Source organism: Parasteatoda tepidariorum, chromosome 2, assembly GCF_982258835.1.
Source record: "Parasteatoda tepidariorum strain Cologne lab strain chromosome 2, Ptep-v5.0, whole genome shotgun sequence".
NCBI lineage: Eukaryota > Metazoa > Arthropoda > Arachnida > Araneae > Theridiidae > Parasteatoda > Parasteatoda tepidariorum.
Genome location: NC_141756.1, coordinates 40,689,159 through 40,712,007, shown reverse-complemented (window position 1 = coordinate 40,712,007; position 22,849 = coordinate 40,689,159). Strand labels below are relative to the sequence as shown.

General features: G+C 30.9%; 1 protein-coding gene across 1 annotated transcript in view; it reads right to left on the bottom strand.

The window, feature by feature from the left end:
* The window catches only part of LOC107442968 (receptor-type tyrosine-protein phosphatase mu), a 78,973-nt gene that overhangs the window by 7,057 nt on the left and 49,067 nt on the right, over window positions 1-22,849 (bottom strand). Inside the window, exons 25-44 of the mRNA XM_043042206.3 lie at window positions 21,723-21,927; window positions 20,915-21,011; window positions 19,637-19,898; window positions 19,415-19,457; window positions 19,161-19,302; window positions 14,629-14,786; window positions 13,624-13,742; window positions 13,451-13,538; window positions 12,036-12,112; window positions 10,723-10,759; window positions 10,456-10,553; window positions 9,890-10,012; window positions 8,338-8,486; window positions 7,969-8,104; window positions 7,078-7,227; window positions 5,289-5,388; window positions 3,328-3,410; window positions 2,443-2,580; window positions 1,214-1,339; window positions 437-582 (exon numbers count right to left, since the gene is read on the bottom strand). Coding sequence (XP_042898140.2) covers window positions 437-582; window positions 1,214-1,339; window positions 2,443-2,580; window positions 3,328-3,410; window positions 5,289-5,388; window positions 7,078-7,227; window positions 7,969-8,104; window positions 8,338-8,486; window positions 9,890-10,012; window positions 10,456-10,553; window positions 10,723-10,759; window positions 12,036-12,112; window positions 13,451-13,538; window positions 13,624-13,742; window positions 14,629-14,786; window positions 19,161-19,302; window positions 19,415-19,457; window positions 19,637-19,898; window positions 20,915-21,011; window positions 21,723-21,927 — 2,477 coding nt within the window. The remainder of the gene's footprint in view (window positions 1-436; window positions 583-1,213; window positions 1,340-2,442; window positions 2,581-3,327; window positions 3,411-5,288; window positions 5,389-7,077; window positions 7,228-7,968; window positions 8,105-8,337; window positions 8,487-9,889; window positions 10,013-10,455; window positions 10,554-10,722; window positions 10,760-12,035; window positions 12,113-13,450; window positions 13,539-13,623; window positions 13,743-14,628; window positions 14,787-19,160; window positions 19,303-19,414; window positions 19,458-19,636; window positions 19,899-20,914; window positions 21,012-21,722; window positions 21,928-22,849) is intronic.

Here is a 22,849-nt window from a genome sequence, read left to right as displayed (position 1 = left end):
ACTGTGGCTTTTCTCCATATTGACATTTTGCACCATTTTCAGAACTACACAGAGGACGCTTCTTAAAGATAGAATAAACATGACCTAACAGTCATGAGTACCTGTTGCGAACTCACAGCAGGTATGAAAATAGAATATTATTCATTAAAAAAAACATATTTTAATGCGATTAAAGAGCTTTCGAAAAACAGCCTTAATGTGGAACTTCAGCCTATTCAGATCAAATGGAATAAGCACACGTGTTTGTTCATTTCGAAGAGATTCCAACCAATGTTTTGTTTGAGAAATTCCCATGTTTTACAAAGAAACATATCGAATTATTCCATAAATTTCAAGCGATTTTTTTAAAAACTTATAAAAAGTAAGAAAAATTTCTTGTAGCAGTTATTTAAAAAACTAAATGGGGAAGCTAAGTGAAAATATTTGGTTTACTCACATGCAATGAACAGTAATGGGTCCCTCGAGGGCTCTTTTATACCAAACATTGACTGTCTCAATCATATTCAACACAGATTTAGGTTTCATTTCAGAGGTCCATCCATTGTATTGAAGTTGAATCACTTTCAAAGGCTCGTCTTTTACCTACGGTAAAACAAATAATTTACACTGACTGTGCATGAATTTCCAGCGCAAACATAGAAATAATAAATTATTTTAGTAATATGTTCGTTTTTACATTGATTGCGTATGGAATTTAACACCACTAATAAAATTATAAATGAAATAAATCATATATTCTATTCTATATAACTCAGTGTTTCGATATAATCATCAAAATGATGAATGGAAACTGAAATTTATTCAGTTTTATATTGATTGTTTTTCAGCATAGCCATCAAATTGATGAATAAAGATTGTAATTGATTCAGTTTTACATTGATTTTATGTAGAATTTCAGCATAACAATAATCAATTATCAATATCAAAATGATGAATAAATACCTATTTATTCATCATTTTGATATTGATATGGATTTTATGAGGGTAAAGCATAGAATTTCTACATTACCATAGAAATAATGAACGAAATTCGTAATTTATTCAGTTTTACATTGACTTCGTATTGAATTTGAACATAATCATCGAGATGAATGATATTTAAAATTTTTCAAATTAAACAAATAAGAAAGAGAAAACAACATAAAAAAGCAAAAAAGGTAAAAACCAAATGACATAAAGAAGGAAACCTTGAAATCAAAAATTGTTCTTTTACCTTTCGCAAATTTGTCACCTTCATGACGCGTATGACGAAATCACCTTGCTCTTCAAACGCCATGAGTTCGATGTAGAAGTCACCACATTTGCATTCCCCGAGTTCTGGCCAATATATACCAACACTCTAAAAAAATTAAATTTTTTTCAAAAAAAGAAATTGCATAATAGGCTTATGTACGGTGTTCATAATCACCTCCTTTAATACATGTTTTTGTAATATTTTCAAAAACTGAAAAAACTTGGAAATATATCTAATTAATGCCTTTCAACGTCTGTTTTCTTCAGAAATCAGTCTTTTTTTAATGCTTCCAAACAATTCTTCTTCACTAGTGATTCGTTTTATTTTGACAGCGTTTCTGTTTTTTCTTTATTTAAATATTAATTTTAGACTCTGAAAATGCATGCGTTTTATTATTTATTTCTGAAAAATAAAAGCATACATTTCAAGAGTGTTGTGTTTTTTCAAGAAATGCGTGCTTAAGAAACTGAACACAGCTCAAAGTGAGTGTTTAAAAAATGGACACAGCTCAAAAGCCATGTTTAAGAAAACAAACGCAGTAATTTATGAAGTGGGGCATATCATTTAACTCAATTTTTCAGACTTCTTGAACAGAAGCTGTAATTGCGGTTTGGAGAATAACGAGGAAAATAAAAACTTCGAAATTGATTTATAATTAAATATGGTATTCTCATATAAAAATATTTTTCCTACTGATAAATCAACGAACTTGTAAGTCAGTTCAGAAGATACGAGCACTAACTTAAGATCGATTACTTTAGGAGTTCCAAGTTAATTCAGGACCAATCAGTTAAGGAGTTACGAGTTAGTAAAAGAACGATTATTTTTGAAATTACGAGATCCAAATTAGCTTAAAAGCTATTAATTATCAATCTGTAAGATCCAAGTTAACTCAGTACCGATAAGTTTAGGAGTTCTAAGATACAAGTTAACTGCTTAGTGTAGTAACTACGAGCTAATAAAAACATCAAATTTCCAAACGAATACAATTTAAAAAGATAACGCTTGAATTTTATTGCAAACTTTTAATCTAAACGTTAACATAAATAGGAGAAAATAAATATTTTATCGAAGCTTCATAAATAGCTATAAATTTTGTGTAAAATTAAATTCTCAATCATGAAACAATATTTTTACAAAGACTTACTTTCAAAATGAAATTTTAAAGGAAACCTATAATTTAAAGACCGATTTCATAACATTCTTACCATCTCGTCGCTTTCGTCACATCCGTTAAGCATGAGTATGAGGGTTGACCTGTTTTGATATATGAGACGATAGAAATCCTCAACAGTGTGAGCCAGAGGCATTTGTGTCACTAAAAACTCCTTCTGTTTCCTGTAACCCTAATATATAAATTAATAATATTAAAATTAAAAATATTAAAATTAAATCTGTCAACAATCTCCATTTTGTAAGAAAAATGTCACTCATATGCTAATCGAACAAAGCACTATTCATTCCCAGAGAAATCATAAAAAGCATCATTTTATTTTATTTTATAAACCAGAGTTGAACAGCCGACCGAATTTTAAATTTACGATTATCAATCTACGTAGCCTTGTAATTTTGAACCGAATCCAGAAGGCAACGGAACTCCTGGGTCAAGCATTCGGACAAACTACTCTTCATGGAGGACTTCTTGATGGAAGTAACACGCATTTTTTACATAGAGAGGAAATCCACGAAAACTTCCCAGGGTTAGTCGGATAGCAAATGGATTCTAACCTTTAACCCGTCTACGACTGATGATGTTTTTCGTAAGCACTGTACAGTGCCAGCCGGGAGCAGAATTCGTATCACTCAGCTACCACTAAGAGCAGCAAACAAGTAGCAACTTTTATTGGGCTTGAACAATATGTGACTAGTCTTATGAGCACTGACACATCCTGTAGCATCTTGATAGGCATGCAAAATCACCTGACTTGCACCCCATAGAAAATCTAGAGCACAGACTCGAACATGGGTAAAATGCTGAAATCAACATCGCAATGTGTTGGATTTGCACAAACAAATTCTTAACGAGTAGTTTAAATTGAATCGCAAAGGCGATTATTTCGATTATTTCTGAATATATTCAAAATATAACTTACATCGACGAAAACAGCATTTATGTAGTCTCCATATTCTTCATCTTCTTCATCGTCTACTTCAAGAACCACCCGAGAAGAATCACCTAAAATAAAATAAAAAATTGTTTTATGATTTAAATTTATTACAATAAAATTTCTAAGTGAATTTTTCTCTTTTCTTTATATGTATAGAAATTTGGCGTAGTAGGAGTTCAATTTATAAGTGTAATTTATTTATTTACATTTATGTAACGAAACTTATTTATTTACATCTTCATATGCAGAAATATTTCTATTAGATTGGTGAAATTTTTTTTTTTTTTTTTTTTTTTTTACAAAAAATTGCTTTTTAAAAAAATTACTGTCTTAGTCACCGTCAAATGACTCTTCGGAGCTGGATCCCCTTTAAAAATCCACCATTTCAACTGCTTCATTGTTTTCGTAGCGAAATAGTGTATGCATGTCCCTTCCACTGTCATGTCAAAGCAGAAAATAAGTTGAGATTGTGATTAAAAAACTTCAAACCAGACTTAGAAACAAACGCATCATTGCGTTATATTCTCCACTTAAACATGGCACAGATTTTGCCACATTTCCGACTTCCTCCCCTACCATTTCTTAGATTGTGTTTTACCACTATTTCGATTGTACCTTTATTTCTGGAGTGCATTAGTGTGCCCGTGTCTCATCCACTGTCATGACGTAGAAACTTGATGAGATTGCGGAAAGAAAAACGCCAAACCTGCTTTGCATTTATTATTCAGTACACGTGGAACACATTTTATCAAATTTTTCCGTTCAAAATTAAAAACACTGTACCTTACACTATGCGTGTGGCTTTAAATCATAATCATTTATCCAATTAGTTTAAAATCATTTACCCAATTATAAACAGTCTCAAGAACAAGAGCATACAGGATGTACCATGCATAAACTTCATCTAACTAGACTTAGGTCTACATTTTTGCTGAATTTTTAAATGGAAGTGTTTATTTACTTAGCGAAAATCATTTCCTCCCTTTTTTCTAATTAAACTTAAGTTTATTTTTTCAATCGACCATGACGATACTGGTGAAATTTCATCAACTATTTAATGTGGAATAGCGCTTTCTAAAGACAAAAATTTTTCGATTCTATGAACATAATTTTTAGATTTACTAAGAACTTATAAAGTCTCGTATAATTCTGATTTTTAAAAATTTTTAAAGGAAAAAGTCAAAAGAAAATGGCTGCTGAACTTTGATGGAATATTATTACAATAAAAAATTTTTTGGCTCAAAATTTTTTAAATCGTAGAAATGTCTGCTAATTAGAAAATTGTTGCTGAACTTTAATGGAATTTTATAGCGGAAAAGAGTCATTGACATATCTGAAATCGATTGTGACATATCTGAATCGATTAAAGTGATTGAAATATCTTAAATCGTATGTGACAGCAGGATTTGGTTCTTTGGTGTAGAGAAAAAAAGAGACATTTTTAATTCTCCTTTTCTTTAATAATATTTCAATTATTCGGAAATTAAAATTACAATTTGTATTGTTAATCAAATCTTGCAAAGGAGTTTTTACTTCTCGCTTTTTTCCCATTGTAAATCAGAGTATGAATTTCAATTTAATTACCAGACATTGTGAAAGACTAGCAAGAAATAAAAGCTATGCATTATGCAACTAATAATTTAAAAAAAAATAGGCATACAACTTAAATAAAGTGCAAAGCTTCGGGGGCAAAGTTATGATAAGCCATATTTTCGAACTATGCAAGAACGCAGTTTTTAAGGAACCATTTTTGGTGAAAAACACTACAATTTCTATTGTAGTTTAAATGATGCATTTCTGTTTCGCTATCTAGTGAAAATTCCAGAAACTCATAAAGTACCTATCTGGAAAGAGTTCGGTGAAAAAATGTCACTTTTGGTAAAAAGTGTGGCTTATCATATTGCCCCAAAATTTTCAACTTTATTCAAGCGTTCAAATGAACTTACTTGGCACGGTTAGAGGGTCTCTGTTTTTAAACACGTTACTTTCTGACAAAGCTTTTGAGCATCGGCTGACATCCACTTTCTTCTGCGTCCGATTCAGCTTCTGTTTGAAGTTTACAAACATTGTGATCAAATAAATCAATAAAAAAATTAATTAAAGTCATTAAAATCTAAGTCAATATTTCATAATAATTTAAAATTCATTTATAAATCTAATGTAGTTTTTAACGCTTAAGTTTGATCTGTTGTTGTTGTTACTATCCCAGATGGGATATCGGAGCTATACCAGATCCATGAGGCCGTGAGGAATCGAGGAAAAGGAGAGGTCTCTCAAGAACCTCTTCCATGGTGAAATCCAGGCAATCAAGTAGATTGTGAGGACTAGCCTTGATGGAGTTGCACTTTTTTCTAGTTTGAAAAAGTTTAATTTGTCCACAGAAAGTGAGGCTCTTAGTATGCCCACTGACAAATCTACAGGTAGCGGTTTGGTCGGCACGTGTACCCTGAAAGTCAAGGGCTCCTCCAGGACGCTTGCGGGAATAACAATTGTGATCCGGTGGAACCAGCCAATCTTTATTAACTTTAGATTTGCGGATAGAAAATAATTCAGAGTAGGTGAGGGCCGTGTTTGGAGATGGAAGTACCTTCTTTTGCCAACTGATCAGCACGTTCGTTGCCAAAAAGACCCACGTGTAAGTTTGGTCTAAGTGAGTAATGCAAATCGTAATCTATTTTCATAAGAATTAAATACTTTATATTCGTATATTTACTAAGAAAGTGTTATGTTCTCTTAATTATCGTCATCGAGAGATGGTAAATTCAATTTATAAAATATTTAAAACTGTGTTTACTATACTAAACTCTCGTAATATCAGACCTCCGATTCTTTCAAATAGGGCACAATTCACAATTCAAAGGTGCTATGAATTATAACTGAATCTTAAAAGACAACATTTATGATTGACTAAATTTTAAAAAGTTTTATTTAAAACAAGCCCGTTCTTCATACCGGGGGAAAAAAAAGTAAATAATTAACAAATCAGTATTGATCAACGATAGGAAATCATGCACACAATGAATACAGATGCAATAAATTAAATGAAAACAAGTCCAATTTTTTCCCTTGGTTATTTCATGCTTTTTCTCTGGCTTTGTGCAATTGTATTAAGTAAAATATGTTATAGAAGTTCTTCCAATCAAAATAAATATTACTATCCACCTGATTAAAAACTTCATCTGCTTCAAAAATACATAAAAAAGAAACTTTCTTCATTTTTGCATTTTTCGTCAGCAACTTTACGTTTCATATTTTAGATCACTTTTGTTTCTTCTCATTCATGTCTGTGCAGTCTTGAAAATGAGCGCCTATTTTTGATGCGCTTGAAACATGTTTTTTTTCCTTTCCTTTTCACGAATTTTCGAAGCGAATGAAGGTTTTAATCAGGTAATAACTAACCGCTTCTCTTGGAATTAATTATTTATATTCAGCATCATTTGGTATATAATGTTGCTGCTCGGGATCAGTTCTTTAAAGTCATTCAACAATTTTTTTCGCTAATTATTCATTTCGGTGGTCCGTAAGAAACCTATTTGCTAAGTACCTCCTTGCACAGTATCTTGGTACCAATATTAATAAATGTATTACTTACTATAAATGCCAATAAACATATTAGCAGTTTTATTACTATAATTTACTGCTGTCATAAATAATATGGAGATGGGTTCCTATGGGTTAACAACAAAATCTGATGAATTATAATTTGATGAACTAAATTATTGTAAATATACTTACATTATACTGCTTTAAAATTAAAGCTCGTCGATCCAATGTGCACATATAATTCAACTCCTTTAAATACAAACTGATATTTTGTAGAGGAATTGATGTATCTTCATATTGAATGGCTTCGATCAACGCTTCGTATATGAAAGCATACTGTTCCTGTAAAAATGTGTGACATTTTAGTTAACTACGTCAATTAAAATCTATTTTCAAGATTCTGAATTAGAAAACACTGATAATTCAAATTTTAAATGTTTGTTATCCTTAAGAAAGCAAAATTAGCAGAATAATCTTCACTCAAAATATACAACATATCCAAAACTTATTCAAATACGGAAAGCGATATTCGATTTCCTGTGTTCCTCGTAGGAAACCAGATAGTTGGGTCTCCAACTAAATTAAACTTCAAAATAATTTAAAATGGTATAATAAAACAATGGTGTAATAAAACAATGGTATAATAAAACGCTATTCGCAATAACAATATGCTGCAGACTACGAACAAAAATTGCAGAGTCTGCTTTTTTTTGTGTGTTGTACAAAGATTAAAATTGGAATGATCTGCCATGCAATAGAAAACATTGTTTTATACATTTTTCAGTCAGTAGCGCCATCTGCTGACTAACTTTGAAATTACGTGAAAGTAAATGTCTGACTTTTCCAGTAGAATGCACGAAACAGTACATTTCTATTCGTTTTTCTTAGATTGATTTTCTAATAATCAGAGATTTTCGAGTCACTCATTGTTTTCAGTATTACCCTAATAACACAATTGTGAATATTGCAAATTATTTCTAAGAAAAAAAGTTATCGACTTTGGTTTAAAATTGAAATGGTAGTTAAAAGGAGAGATTGATCACTATATTTAAGTTAATTTCAGAATTCAACTTAGTACAGTACCAGGGTTTGAACAAGGTGTACTCGTTGGTGCCTCGCATTGTTAACGAATCGGAAGACGTCTACTCTTCGATCTTCAGCGGCTTGTTGACTCAAAGCATCTATTGCAACGTATGAACCTGATCTTCCAGCACCAGCACTGAAACATACATAATTTTATATAGCCCAATAATAAGGTGTACCGTAATGACCATTTATAATATGCATTTTTAAAATCTTCTCATGTTAAGTGAGAAAAGTAAACAGATCTGGGATCAGAAATTAATATTTAAAAGAGAAAAATGAAAAACGCTATCGAAAACTATCGAAACTGTACTGAAAACATCCAAAACCTGCTGAAAATGGATGGATAGATAAGAAAGTACTATAGACCTGCAATGTACAACCATAGGTCCACTCATAACAGGGTGATCATCACGGACTTTTTTCATGAACTTTATGAAACTATTGATATTCACTGGAACATTTCTATCAGGCCAGCCCGTATACTGATACTGGATAACTCTGTGAGTTCGTATTTCCTGAAACAGAATAGATGAAATTATATTTTGAAATAAACAAAGAAAATCTAAACAAATTTTTAAAAAAACTATCTTGACCGTTTTGCAGGATATAATTATAACTTTTTTTAAAACTTTTATTCAATATAATAATCAGTTTTTGTTGCTTTTTATGTATTCACTAAGTATAGAGTGTGCCAGGTAGTAGTAGCACAGAGTACCAACGAGTTTTGAATAGAGTATAGAGTACCAAAGAATAGAGCTATAGAGTATATCAGGTTACGAGGCTTTACTGTAAGGTACCTGATATACTCTTTTTAATGTGATTTTTAATTACTGTTTCGCATAAATGTGGTTGAATTTCGTTGATACGTCACTTAATATCACCCTTCAAAGTATAATTTATCTTGGGTTCCTTTACACAAAATTAATACTACAACCCCACCACAATAACAGTTCATCAGCATAAAATCGCATGATCAGAGAAACATAATCCGATCATTAAAACAGGTAATCTGGTGAACGACACAATAATGCTCAATATATTGATGAACAATGAAAATGGGCCGTTCTTTCGTGCAACTATTAAGTTTTTTAGAACTCTGGAATCAGCTGTTGCTTTTTTTTTTTTTTTTGTTGGCAATTTTTCACTTCACAAATCACTCAAGGTTAAAATATTGTAGGAATTTCGGGACACCCTATTACCCTTTCAGGGCAGTGGGATAAAAACTGCCCCACTTATTTCTGACGATAATATAAAACATTAACATTTCAATAGTTTGTATCTCTTAAACAATGTGGTTTTGATTAACCATGCTTTATTTTGAAACGTAAAGAAAAATCAAATCACCATTGTGGATATGCACCACAATTCTACTGGCTCAAACTTTTAATAATTTTTCTTCCTCAATTTTTTTTTTATTTTATTGCATAACCAGTATTGAATAGCCAACCCGATTCTGAGTTCACGAACTATCAATGCTCAACTCCATTGCCTTTAAACTCAACTCAGAAGACGAAGGAACTCCTGGATCAAGCATTGGGTCAAACTAGTCTTTGCAGAGGTCTCTTGATGGAACTTAAGCATTTGTATTACATCAGAAGAAAACCTAGAAGACCTTCCATGGTTAGTCAGACGTTAAGAGGATTCTAACCCATGATCCACCTACCCCTGAAACGAATTACGTGACACATCCACCAGTGATAAAACACTAATAGGGTATTTTAAAAAGCGACTCACAAGCAGCCTAATATTTTCTTACAAATCAGGCCATTTTAATGAATGTTTTTTTTTTTTTTTTTCAATTTCGCTTTTAATAATTTTGCAATTGCAACAGAGCTCGTTATTTTATTTAAAAGAAAATTTCAAAGTCAAAGAAAAAGCTGAAAAGTACTTCAAAATTTTAAAAAAACAAATAGCTTACATCAATTTTTCTGATGAGCATCGTTCGTATCATCAAATCAGATGTTTCTTCATGGTGAATTAAAAGAATTTGAAAATCCCCTTTGTCCATCGAATCCTCTGGCCAATACTTAGCACATTTTACCTGGAATTTTTTTAATTTATTGCGTTTATTATTAAAATATTTTAAGTAGATAATTTAACAAAAGAAATTTCATAGAAATAAATATCTATACACAAATATCTTTCGCTATATTGTTACATTTGTAACAGATAAGTAAGCAATTCAGTACCGACAACATGCATACATATTGGTTCTATAGAGGTAACATATGTGATAAATGCTTACAATTTCTAACTGCAAATGTTAACTTTCTAAATGTATAACAGCATGAAAATAAAACTTGCAAACAACCATTAATAGGTGTTTTAACTAAAACGAAACCTTTCTAAATATTTTAATAAAATAATGATACCTGATCTCAAGCGTGATTTGCTAAGAGAATTTTCGAACATTATACCGAAATTCCACAATGTGCACAAAATGTAATAAATCACATAATTTTTTTCAATCACACAAAACAATACCTTTCCATTTTCTACCAAATCTGTAATCATAATAATGACTGGAACGCTTTCTTGCCAAATCATTCGCCAGAAATCTAGTACGGTGTTTTCTAATGGACCTTTAAAAATAAATTAATCATCAAATAACTTATTATGGTAAAATACACACAATAAATCATTCTTTTTCAAAAAAATAGCTTGTTGCAATTTAAGTGAATAAAAAAATTCAAAAAATATTAAAGAATGCTTTTATAGTTTTCGAAATACTTGATATGGATTAAATATTACCCTGTGTCACAATATATTCTTTCGGTCTTCTGAATCCCTGAAAATATTAAAAAAAATCTTTAAAACACATTTTGAGCTTGTTACAATGTATTATTAGTCATTTGTTCAGTTATTTGTAATAGATAAGTAAGCGAAGTATCATTTCAATTATAAAGTTTAGAAATATATAAGATCTACCAGAAAATTCTGCCTGGTTTAAATTAAAAGAAAATAATGCGTGTTTATAATAATTCATTTGTTGTTATCTGTTGTGACTATCTTAAAGTTTCTTGCTATCTACGAAGTTGTGTTGTTGTGGCTTATCCTTCAATGCTTGACGAAGTCAGACAAGGTCCATCAGACCGCTGACCCTAAGAATATTAAACCCTAAAAATATTATTTGCTTTAATTATATATTTCGATCGTACAGTTTCTAACTTAGTAAATATCTAAATGCATTAAATATGCAAAAAAAAATTATTTTAGTTTTAAATTTTATAAAAAAAAATAGTAATAATAATCATGCATGCTTGTATATCTATAATAAATAATATATTTCTGGTCCGAAATGGTGTTTTGCTTTAGTGAATTTTCTACGATCTACAGTGCTGTCAAAAATATTATTTTCAATATATGAGAGTTTTTAACTTCCTAAACTCATTTCAGATATATTTATCTGATAAAAAATATCGATATAACTTGCAAAATATTCATTTGATATCAATGCCCCGGCAGGTCTTTTTTTTTCAAAATTCTTGAAGATGTGTAAATCACATGGAGCTATGTCTGATCTGAAAGCTTGATTGTTCAGTACTTCCTATTCAAATTTTATTGCTTTGAATGTGTGCAATCTAGCACTATCAGTACAAAAAGATATTTCGACAAAAAAGTTTACCAAGACATTTGATTTAATTTTTTCTTCTAAACATTTGACAAAGCCTTTTGCAATCAGTTCCTCCATAATGAAAAATTTTATAAAAAAATAATTAATAGATCGACAGCTGTTCTTTTATCATTACTTACACGACATGCATTGTCATCTGACGAGTAAAAAGTGCAATAATCATTTTCGTTACACTAACAATCTCATTTATTGACTTGACGTAATAAACATAACGTACAGACATACTTCTCAAAATCTAGATAAGAAAGCTCAATCTATTAAAACTTAAATGATGTCTGGTTTTAGGACAGAATTAACCGGTAAATCTAATAATTAAATTTTCCCTTATTTTTTTTTAAGCAATAGAGACGAAAATTAAAAATAATTGGTAGTTACTGATGCGTTTGTTTCACGTTTTGCAATATCAAGTTTCACAAAAAAATATACTTACATCAATATAACTAGCATTTATATAGTCATCGTCATTTTTATTTGTTTCCGACTGCAGCACAACCCTGTATCGATCATCTGAAAGAAAAGAAAAATGTAGTATAACAATGTTGTAGATAACGTTTTTTTTCTTCTAAAAGTTAATTTTAACTGTTCTATTAGGCATAAAAAATTAGTTATCTTAATAATCTTTTACTTCTCCTCCATCCTCCTCAATCAATAATTATTTGAAAACCAACCAGAGAAAAGAAAAACAAAGTTTATGTACCACGAGATTTTGACCGCGAGATATTGACCACGAGATATTGACTACGAGAAAATTCGGCCACGAGAGAGACAGCTTATAGCGAGACCTTGTAGGACGATTTCTTCTAATCGACTTGAAGACGATATGTAAGTTCCTTCATCGATTTTAGAATGCACTAGTTAAATTGGCGTACTAACTCATTCCATGGATTTTCGAAACTTTATTCTCCAGTCAATCCCTTCAGAGAATCCTGTTGTCATTGTACCTATCCATGGTGGACCTAGTAATGCGGAATTTAGCATAGCCGTAATAGATCTCAATGGTCAAACCCGAAAACCTACCACAATACACTTTGCCATTCAAAATCATATTATATATGTTGTGAATGAGCTTTCTATAAATATCGAACACCAGTCGCAGTCCGTACCAGGACAGACACAAGACCAATAATTTAACCTCCACCGATAAGCAGGATCCAAGTACTTATTGGTAGACAGTGCAATTTTGCTTTTGGGAGTAAATAAGTTACATGTACGCCTGATATCAGGTAAGTATTAGAAAATGAGCTATTTTCTGTCATTTTCATTTGAAAGTCATTGATTATAAATTGGAGGACGAAATTCAAAGTAGTTGATCTAATATTTCGGAATCAAGCAAAACTGATGAAAATAGTGAAAAGCACAGCATGAGAAAAGAAAAAAAATGTTAATAAAAAATAATTTTTTTAATAAAAATGAAACTGTATGCATAAAAATATTATTTAAATGTCTGAAAATTCATTACATATTATGTGGATCACTAATTATAACATGAAACAATTTATTGTAAGGTCCGGTGGCGAAAACAATTGCAAGCTTTTGAAATTAGATATGACAAGCTCAGAATAACATTTGATTTATAAACTGAAATATATTAGAAAATTGCAACCAAATATCATATCAATAACAGAAAACCAGTCTTCTACTCTCAGAAATTTCAATAACTCCCGATAAGTCAATATTATTTTAAATTACTACTAGTCCAAAGTCCACTTTGGACTATTGGATGGAATGATAATACGTTTAGAATATTTGTGTTATAATCGAATACTTAAACGGGTCTTATTTTCTGACACTTTAATGATTTCCTCTCGTTATAAACATACTGAATGTGAACTCTAGTTAACTTACATGGCAAAATATTTCCGTATCTGTTTTTCTTGAGATTTCCACTTTTTCTTGCAGTTGTCCATGGCGATGTCTGCCCTTCGACCAATTTCTTATAAAGAGAACAAATCAAATTTTATTTTTGAGCTATACAAGTGCTTTCGATTTAGATGTAACTTTATTACACAAAAATTTACTTGAAATTCTTCTGCCAAGTGGTTGGTATTTCTTGCAGCTGTGAGATAGTCTTCAAGTGTCTCAATGCGCATTCCACGCGCAATTTTACTGTCACTCTTACAACGTTTTAAAGACGCATCTGAAAAATTGCAGTTATTTGGGCATTAACACTCACAAAAGTCTCTATAGGTCTCATTACAGTTACGTATTTACAAGAAAAAACTTATTACATCTAATTATAGTTATTTATAGTTTAAATAGTTCTCTACGACTCATTACAGCTAAAAGCTTTAATTTGTCTTCTCATACTTAAGTTATTACAGTTAAAAGTTTTATTGAGTTTTATAATAGTTCAATATTTATGGTTAGCAGTCTTATTACGTCTAATTATAATTAAGTATTTATCGTTAAAAACTTTATTTTGACTTATTATAGATAGTTATTAACAGTTAAAAGTTTTATTAATGCTCATTAAAATTAAATATTTAAGGTTAGAAGTTTCAGTGTGTCCAATTATAATTTAGTACTTGCGATTAAAATCTAAGAACGTCTTAAAATAGTTATTTATTAACTGACGTAAGTATTTAAATAAGCAATATAAAATCAATGTGATGTTACTTCAACTTATTTTTTAAAAAAAATTGCGTCAAGAATTATTTCAAAAGTATTAAATTCTAAATAGAAGTTTTTCAACATGTTCACGTAGATCAAATTGGTAAAAATTAAATTTTAAAAAAAACTAAGTTCCGTAAAAAATTAAATAAAATCGCTAAATATTAAATTAATTTAAGTGACATTCCTTAAAAATCACAATACAATTAGCATTTGAAGATAATAGTCTCTTCAAAAATGTGAAAAAATTTAGAAATCAATGCTTTCAGTTTAATTATTAAATACCATTTCTTTAATTCATGGTGTCTAATAACTACTGTGTATTAGTTCTGCAAAATGCTTAACTTATTATAATGCATTATTCTTCATTATAAGTATTTCAATTTTATACATAAAACAGGAACGGGCTTTACTTTTTTCCTTGAGGGGAAATGTCCGGAAACCATCCGCAACAAAATGTCCATCAAAAGTTGGACTTGAATCCGGTGATTTGTACATTACAGACCATGTCATTGATCCCGAAAGGCCTGAATCTTTCGTTGAAAATGACGTAGTAGATTTCTTTCGTTTCCTGTAATAACAATGATGCAAGTAATTTTTTTAATTATTATTCCTAAACCTTAGCTTTATCGCTTAAAATGCGCGCATGCCCAGTTATCATGTTTAGGAACTGTATCATGGTAGAAGCCATTTTATATTATACTGGACAACATTACTGGAATATGACTGAGCAAAATATTTGTGGATCATAATAAAGAGAGATAAAAGTACAGATGATTGATGGTGACACTCACAATGGTGTAGAGAGAGCGAGCGCGGCAGGATGATTTTTATACCAATAATGCAACCACGTGACTGGTAAATGATTCGAGGGAGAAATTTTCCACCTTCTGTTTCAACTCGTAACTTCAAGAGAAAGAATTTTAACGAAGAAAATCTTAAAATATGATTTTTTTTACAGTGGTGCATTCGGATGTTAATGGAACTTAATTAAAATATGACCTTATACAATTCATAAGCAAGTAATTTTATCTTATTCTGGAATAACAATTGCATCATTTACTTAATAAGTGAGCTTTATGCGCAAGTTTCGTTAACTTAAAACATTCATTAATCCCAATTATTGCATTTTATTCTATCCAAAATCTAAATTTGTACTTTTAAAACTACGGTATATGCGAATACAAACATGTAAGAAAACAACCACAAAGTAATGATTATATAGAATTATTTACTATTAATACATCTTTTTAACAAACTACGTTTGTTGAAACCAGGTTGATCTTTTATTCTTGCTTTATCCGTAACCAATACACTTGATAATAAAGAGAACTCACCGAATTTATCAAGATTCAGAAGTTTTCATGAAATCCAGAATTTGAAAGTGTCCTCAAATTAACGTCATTTCGGCTTTCTAGTATTCAAATTTAGATTAGTTTAATTTTAACACATTGAGTAGCAAGAAGATGGTTCTGTTAATCTCTTCAAGAATCGGATAATTTTATAATGTAATTATTAGAATCATTAGCATTACTAGAATGGCTTTTAAGTTTTTTTTAGCGATCACACTTCTTATTCCCTCTCTCTAGACGCTCTATACTATAGTGCAGGGCTTCTTAAACTGTGGGTCGCGACCCCCAGGGGGGTCGCGAGACTACTGAAAGGGGGTCGCAAAGATCTGATACTTTTCAATCATTATAAATAAAATTTTAAAATTAGTATAACACTACGTACAAATATAAATACAAATAAAAATCATACAAAACACTATTGTAGTTTTATTATAACTATTTTTTGAAAAAAGTGGCAATGCAAAACTGTTATGTAGGGCCTATAAATGAAAATATGGAAGTAGCATTTAAAATAATAAATACAACGCGCTCCTCGATTTTCAACTGAACGTTCGACATTGATGTCTGGCCGCCGGCGTCAGTGTTTGCAAGATAACTTAGTGATTATAAGAACCCAGACGCCGCGTCGCCTTACAGCTTACACATACAATACGGAAGCATAATCAAGCTAGGCTAGGCGAATCGGCATATTATTTTTATAAAAGAATAATAAAAAAAATTAAATGAAAGCTTCTTTTTCGGCGTCTTTGTGATACGGTGCCTTTGTGCGCTGCACACTTTGAACACGCCATGCGTCGGGGTTGATCTGATCGTAATTTGTTGTCATTGCACTGGTAAAGATTCGAGTGTAGTTATTTTTCTGTTTGTACTTCAGTTTGGACTCAGCTTTGTCTTCGTAGTGACATGTGTGTATTTACTGTGTAATTTTCAGTTGGTGTTTTTAATTATTACGTTAAAGTTCAACTACATTTTGTTTAATTATTTATTATTATTTAACCATCATGGATAAATGGCTAATTAAAATTCCAACTAATAAGTCTGCCACGCCGTCACAACCAAGTTGCAGTGCTTCAAATCCGACTTCTAGCAAAACAAAAAAAAGAAAATATGACGAATCATATTTGCAGTATGGCTTCACATGCTCTTCTCACAACAATGAAGAACAACCAGTGTGCTTAATTTGCAAAGAAGTTTTGGCTGCAGAAAGCATGAAACCGTCAAAACTGCAACGACATTTGAATACTAAACATGCAACGTTATCAAAAAAGCCAATAGAATATTTTGAGCGTCTTTTGCAAACATCAAATAAAGAAAAGAACACTTTGGAGAAGTATGTTACTTTGAATGATAAATATCTATTGGCATCGTATGAAGTTTCGTATTTGATAGCAAAAACGAAAAAGCCTTTTACTATTGGAGAGCAACTTTTACTACCTGCAGCTATAAGAATGTCTGAAATTGTTCATGGAAAACAGTATGCTGCTGAAATTAGTAAAATTCCATTATCAAATGACACTGTGTCCAAAAGAATTTCAGACATTAGCAATGATCAATTTCAACAGCTTCTTATGAGGCTTAAAGACAGCTCAAAGTTTGCAATACAACTGGACGAGTCGACAGACATTTCAAAAATGGCACAGTTGTTACTTTTTGTAAGATATATTTATGAGGGAAGCATTCATGAAGATATACTGTTTTGTCGTCCTCTGGAAGGTCATACTCGTGGAAAAGATATATATAAAAAAGTAAATGAGTTTTTTGAAAAAGAAGGATTAAATTGGAAAAATTGTGTTGGTGTGTGCACGGACGGTGCTGTAGCAATGACCGGACAAGATCTTGGTTTTACAGCATTTGTTAAAGCTGGAAATGATCATATTACATTTACACATTGTATGATTCACCGAGAGGCACTTGTTGTTAAAAAAATTGCACCAGAATTAAACACTGTGTTTTTTGATGCAGTCAAAATCATTAACTTTATTAAAAGTCGAGCACTTAATAGTCGATTGTTTAAAAATTTGTGCATTGATATGGATTCGGATTATACAAGTTTATTGCTACATGCTGAAGTTAGGTGGCTATCAAGAGGTCGAAGTTTGAAACGATTATTAACTTTAAAAGATGAAGTTCTTATATTTCTAACAGAGCAAAATTCTAATTTGGCCGATTATTTTCAAGATAATGTATGGCTTCTCAAGCTATGCTATTTGGCAGATATTTTTGATAAAATCAATGATATGAATTTATCAATGCAGGGAGTCTGCGTTAATATGTTTATGTTAAAAAATAAACTTGAGGCCTTTGTTAAAAAAATTCTTATATGGAAGAACAGAGTGGAAAGTGGATCGCTCGAAATGTTTGCATTTACTGACGAGTATATAATTAGTAACAATATTTCAAAAAAAGATACTCCTATAACAAAAATTATAGTTAATCATTTGAAGGATATGGAAGTTTACATGCATAGGTATTTTCCCAATGATATCGATACACAACAATGGATTTGCAATCCATTTTCAATTGAAATGGAAGAAATTAATTTTTTAAACTTAAAAGCACAAGAAGAATTTGCCGAATTAACAAGTGATACTACCTTGCGACTTAGATTTTCTCAAGTGCCTGTGCATGAATTTTGGATAGAAATCAAATCAGAATATCCCCTACTATCGGAAATGGCAATGAACAAATTACTGCCATTTTGTACAACATATTTATGTGAATCAGCCTTTTCCACATTAACTTACATAAAATCAAAATACCGTTCAACTTTAATAAACGTTGAAAATTTATTACGATCTGCACTAACTCAAATTGAGCCTAGATTTAATTATTTGTGTAAAAATAAACAATCACATCCGTCACATTAATATTGTTTGATGTTAATAATATGTTTTTATTAAAAAAATTGTTACAAAAGTTTATTTTTTCTATTGAATATATAGATATAGTTTTATGTTTTCTTATAAAAAAATTGCTACAAAAGTTTATTTTTTCTATTGAATAAATATATATATATAGTTTTATGTCATTCTATTTATTGTGTTTTATTACGACCGATATCCCGTCAACGTTTCCAATTATATATATGTGAAATGAATGGGTACGTATTCTTTAATCCTTATTTTATTTACATTGTAAAATAGTGCGATATTACATCTACATCTACGGTTAATATATATTTCATTATATGGAGGAGGGGGTCGTTTAAAATTTCCTAAGCTTGAAGGGGGTCGCTATATAAAAAAGTTTAAGAAGCCCTGCTATAGTGTACTGTATACAGCGCGCAGTATTATAGAAACACTGTAATGTGTTTCTGTAATGTCTGATTCGCCTGTCTGTCTGATTCGAGAAACACTGTAATGTGTTTCTCGAATCACACCGGCAGCAATAACAGATAATCTCGGACCCATAATCATCATGTAATGATTTGAGCACATTTAAAATAAAACAACAATATTTCATTACGAATATTTCATATAGGATTTACCATGCTTTTGGTAGATAATTTTGAAAGCATAATATAACTTAAAACGTAAAAATGTTCTTAAAATGATAAAAATATGTGTTTTTATAATGTACTAAGAACAAATTACCTTCTGAAGCACGCAGCTACAACAGTTATAAAAGTGACGGCAGTTAGAAACACCAGTCCAGCAATAATGATCAAGACAACCATAAAAAGATCAAGACCACCGATTTTAGTTCTCTTATGCTCGACTAGGACAGACGTCGTTTCTGTTGTAAAAATACAGATTTATATGATATAAGTTTCACAGTTCAAAAAAAATTATATTTCTAGTTGAGCAAGAAAGCATAACTATAATTTAAAATTAACCTGTATACTTACCAGCAGTCTCATTTCTTGGTTCTGAAATTACTGATTTTAGTTCCTAGAAAGAAGATGAAAAAATATTAATTATAATAACTAGCTTTTAATTCTATATTCTTTAGAAATTATTCTGCTAAAGATGTATTTCTAAATTAAATTCCGAAGTCAATTTTTTAAAACAAATAATTGAAGTTAAATATTGTTACTTTAACTAAAATAAGTTTTTTTTTAAATACTCACTTTGTCCTTCGCAACAAGAGTTCGAATTCTAATTTTGTATTCATGTCCCGGATTCAGGTGGACATTGTTGTAGCCTCCCCAGTTCTTCTTATCCCCGACAACAAATGTCTGTTCCCCCGATTGAGAGACATTGTTAGGATCCAGCTCAGCAGCTATGTAATATGGTAGTCCTTTTTTAACCACGGCAGTTTCATAACCAGTTAGTTGATTTTCATCGATTGGATCGTCGTTTCTTGAGTCTTCAACAATCACTTGGTATTTGCTGTACAAAGACATATCTATGAATTATTTTTTTTTTGAAAAATAAGGCAGTTTTTACTATATCAATGGTAGGCGGTAATGGTTCATAAAATATATCATATAATTTTGCGCAATATTTTTTAAATTATTCGAAATATTTAATGTTATATTAAAAAAAGGTTTCAATTATTAATTCACTTAATGCAAGTTTTAGCACAGAAGAAAGATTAGTTGCTTTTTAAGACAAACGTGATTTGATTACATGAAATCTGAGTCAGAACACTGTCTAACAATTTAATGTTAGGAAATTATGTTTTAAATATATTTCCAGAAACTACCTTTGAATGTTTGAACCAAAAATATGCTTGGGTAATAGAAAAGTACTAAGTAATGTATGTTTGTTTGCTTTACCAGTATAAAGTATTTTGCAACTTTGGTTGTTCTTTACATACCAACCATCTGCGCTTTCTTGGAAAATTCCTCGATTGGTAGCAAATCTTACGTTTGAGTATATGACGTTTTGTTTAGTAAATTTAATTTTAAATTATTTTCCTAAACACTACATGTGAATGATTCGAAAGTTCTAATAAAAAGCCCCTTTGTTCCATTTCTCTCATGATGAGGCTTCTGAAATGAGGGCAAAACGAGCCGAAATTCAGAAAGCTTTAGTTTTTAATTGTTCACCACTCAACAAAAAATTTTACAAAAAGCGTAGTAGCCATGTACATATATGATTTAGAGTTTACAAAAATCTAGTTTTTTGTGTGTTTCATTAAAATTTATGGAATACTTCCACATTAATAAAAAGCACTTTTTTAATAGTAAAGTACCATAAAATTATAGTGCACTCTTTAAGAGGAATTAAATTCACTTGTACTTTTGAGACACACTCGATTTGAAGACACAAGATTTGAATCTGAGTGTTTTTCAACGACATATTTTTAACATTAGCATTAGAAAGAATGAAATAATAAAATTGTTTTCATTTGCTGCATGAATAAAATGCATAATAGATTACAAAATAAATGTGTCACTTACTATACAGAAGAGCTTCCAGTGGTTGAAAATATTATTGGTATGGTTTCATTGGTGGCCTCTATAGGGAGCAACTTAAGAGATGGTGATACATGGTCCCCTGGTAAAGACATATTCTTATATTGTACATACTTTTGTTTTTAAATCATAAACTTACGTCACAACACGTTTAAAGTCTTGTTCTTATAATAGCAAGAGAGATCGTTTGAGTGCTTTGTGAGCCAGTTATATTTAAAATATGTGTCCAAAAATTTCTTTATCAATGAACAGAATTTTCATAATTTATTGCTTAATAAGGAAATAAATAATGAAATCACAAGCAGGTATGTAGGTATTTTATTTACGTCGCACTAAAGCTGCACAATGGGCTATATGCGACAGTCTGGGAAACATCCCTCAGAATGATCTACGACATGCCATCACAATTTTGATCCTCTGCAGAGAGGATGGCGCTTCCGTTTTGGTAGTCCAACAACCTGCACTCGAAGTCGAGCACTTTACGGTAGAACAATTTAACGAGGACCGATTCCGAACATCCTCAGTCCATACGCGAGCGGATCGAATGACCACAGACAGTGATGCTTGACTTCGGTGTTCTACTGGGAACCGTGTCTTTACGATCAGTCCACTGCGGGACGAAATCACAAACAGAGGAATAAAAGTTGAATTGAAATTTTAAATGTGTGACCATTTCTTAATCTAATTTATAATTTTTTTTTTTACTTATTTGAAAAACAATGAATAATAAAACTTTTATGGATGAACTGGTAAAATTTTTTGAAAAAGTTACTTCAGTTTTTTTTTTTTTTACCTAATATCACTGTCCAGCAAAGAAAGGAAGCGGGAGGGCCGTATCCAGCAGCCGTTTTAGCAAATACTGAAACTGAATATTGAGTACTAGGATGGAGATCTTCTAAATATGCCTGATGAGTGTCCTCGCTCACTTCAATTTCCAATTTCTCAAATGGAGTGGAGTTATAAACAGGATCCAATGATGAAACGGGTTGGTATCCGACCTACAAACATATGAAAGCTTCTTTAATCTCTCTTAAGTGAAATTAACATCCATGTAGATTATTTAAAAATTGTTAATTTCTAATGAAGCTTAAGAAACTCAAAAAATACTTATTGGAAAAGACATGTAAAAAGAAAGGAAACCTTTTCTTTAAAAGAGATGAGTTGCAAAACAAAATGAATATTTACGAAATAATGGCTATTTGTGGAACAAGCTCATACAATATAATCTTGCACTTCTGATATTTAATGTGGTTATTTAAATTGGGGGGAAATCATAATTAAAGTATAAAGAATCATTGACTAAAATAGTTCATATTTTCTAAAAAATGAAGAAATGTGCATTAATGAGGAAGTTCAAATTAAATAGATTTCGAATTCTATCTGGCTTTTATCTCAATCTTCAGAACTTAATTCAAGCATTTTTGTAAGTTTTGGATGCGAAAAAATAAACCTTCAGAAAAGGCCATCTCTTTGTAGCGACCTCTTCTATTTACGACCACTATTGGGAGGCACGAAATTTTTTACACAGACTTTGTTTTGAAGAAAACCTTTGGGAGAGACAATAAAAATCTCCCCCAGTGACCGGGGAAACATCCGTACCAAATGCGGAAATACTCAAAGAAGGAAACACGAAAAAATATCAAAACAAAACAATTAGTAGATTGAAATGTGCTCAAAATATTTGTGAGCGGCTCATATTTTGAGAGCTCTTTTTGACTATCTCTAAAAGGGATCGAAAATCTCATGTTGCAGTCAGACTGCACTAAAGTCAAGGCTAGCGATGATTTATTTTTCAAGTTGGAATTTAAATTAAAAAAATAAAATTATTTTAGAAAAAACTAAGCATCTCAAGCAAACCTTTTCTTATTTTTTAAAGCAAACTAATTTTCATGATATAAAATTAAATGCAAACTTAAACAA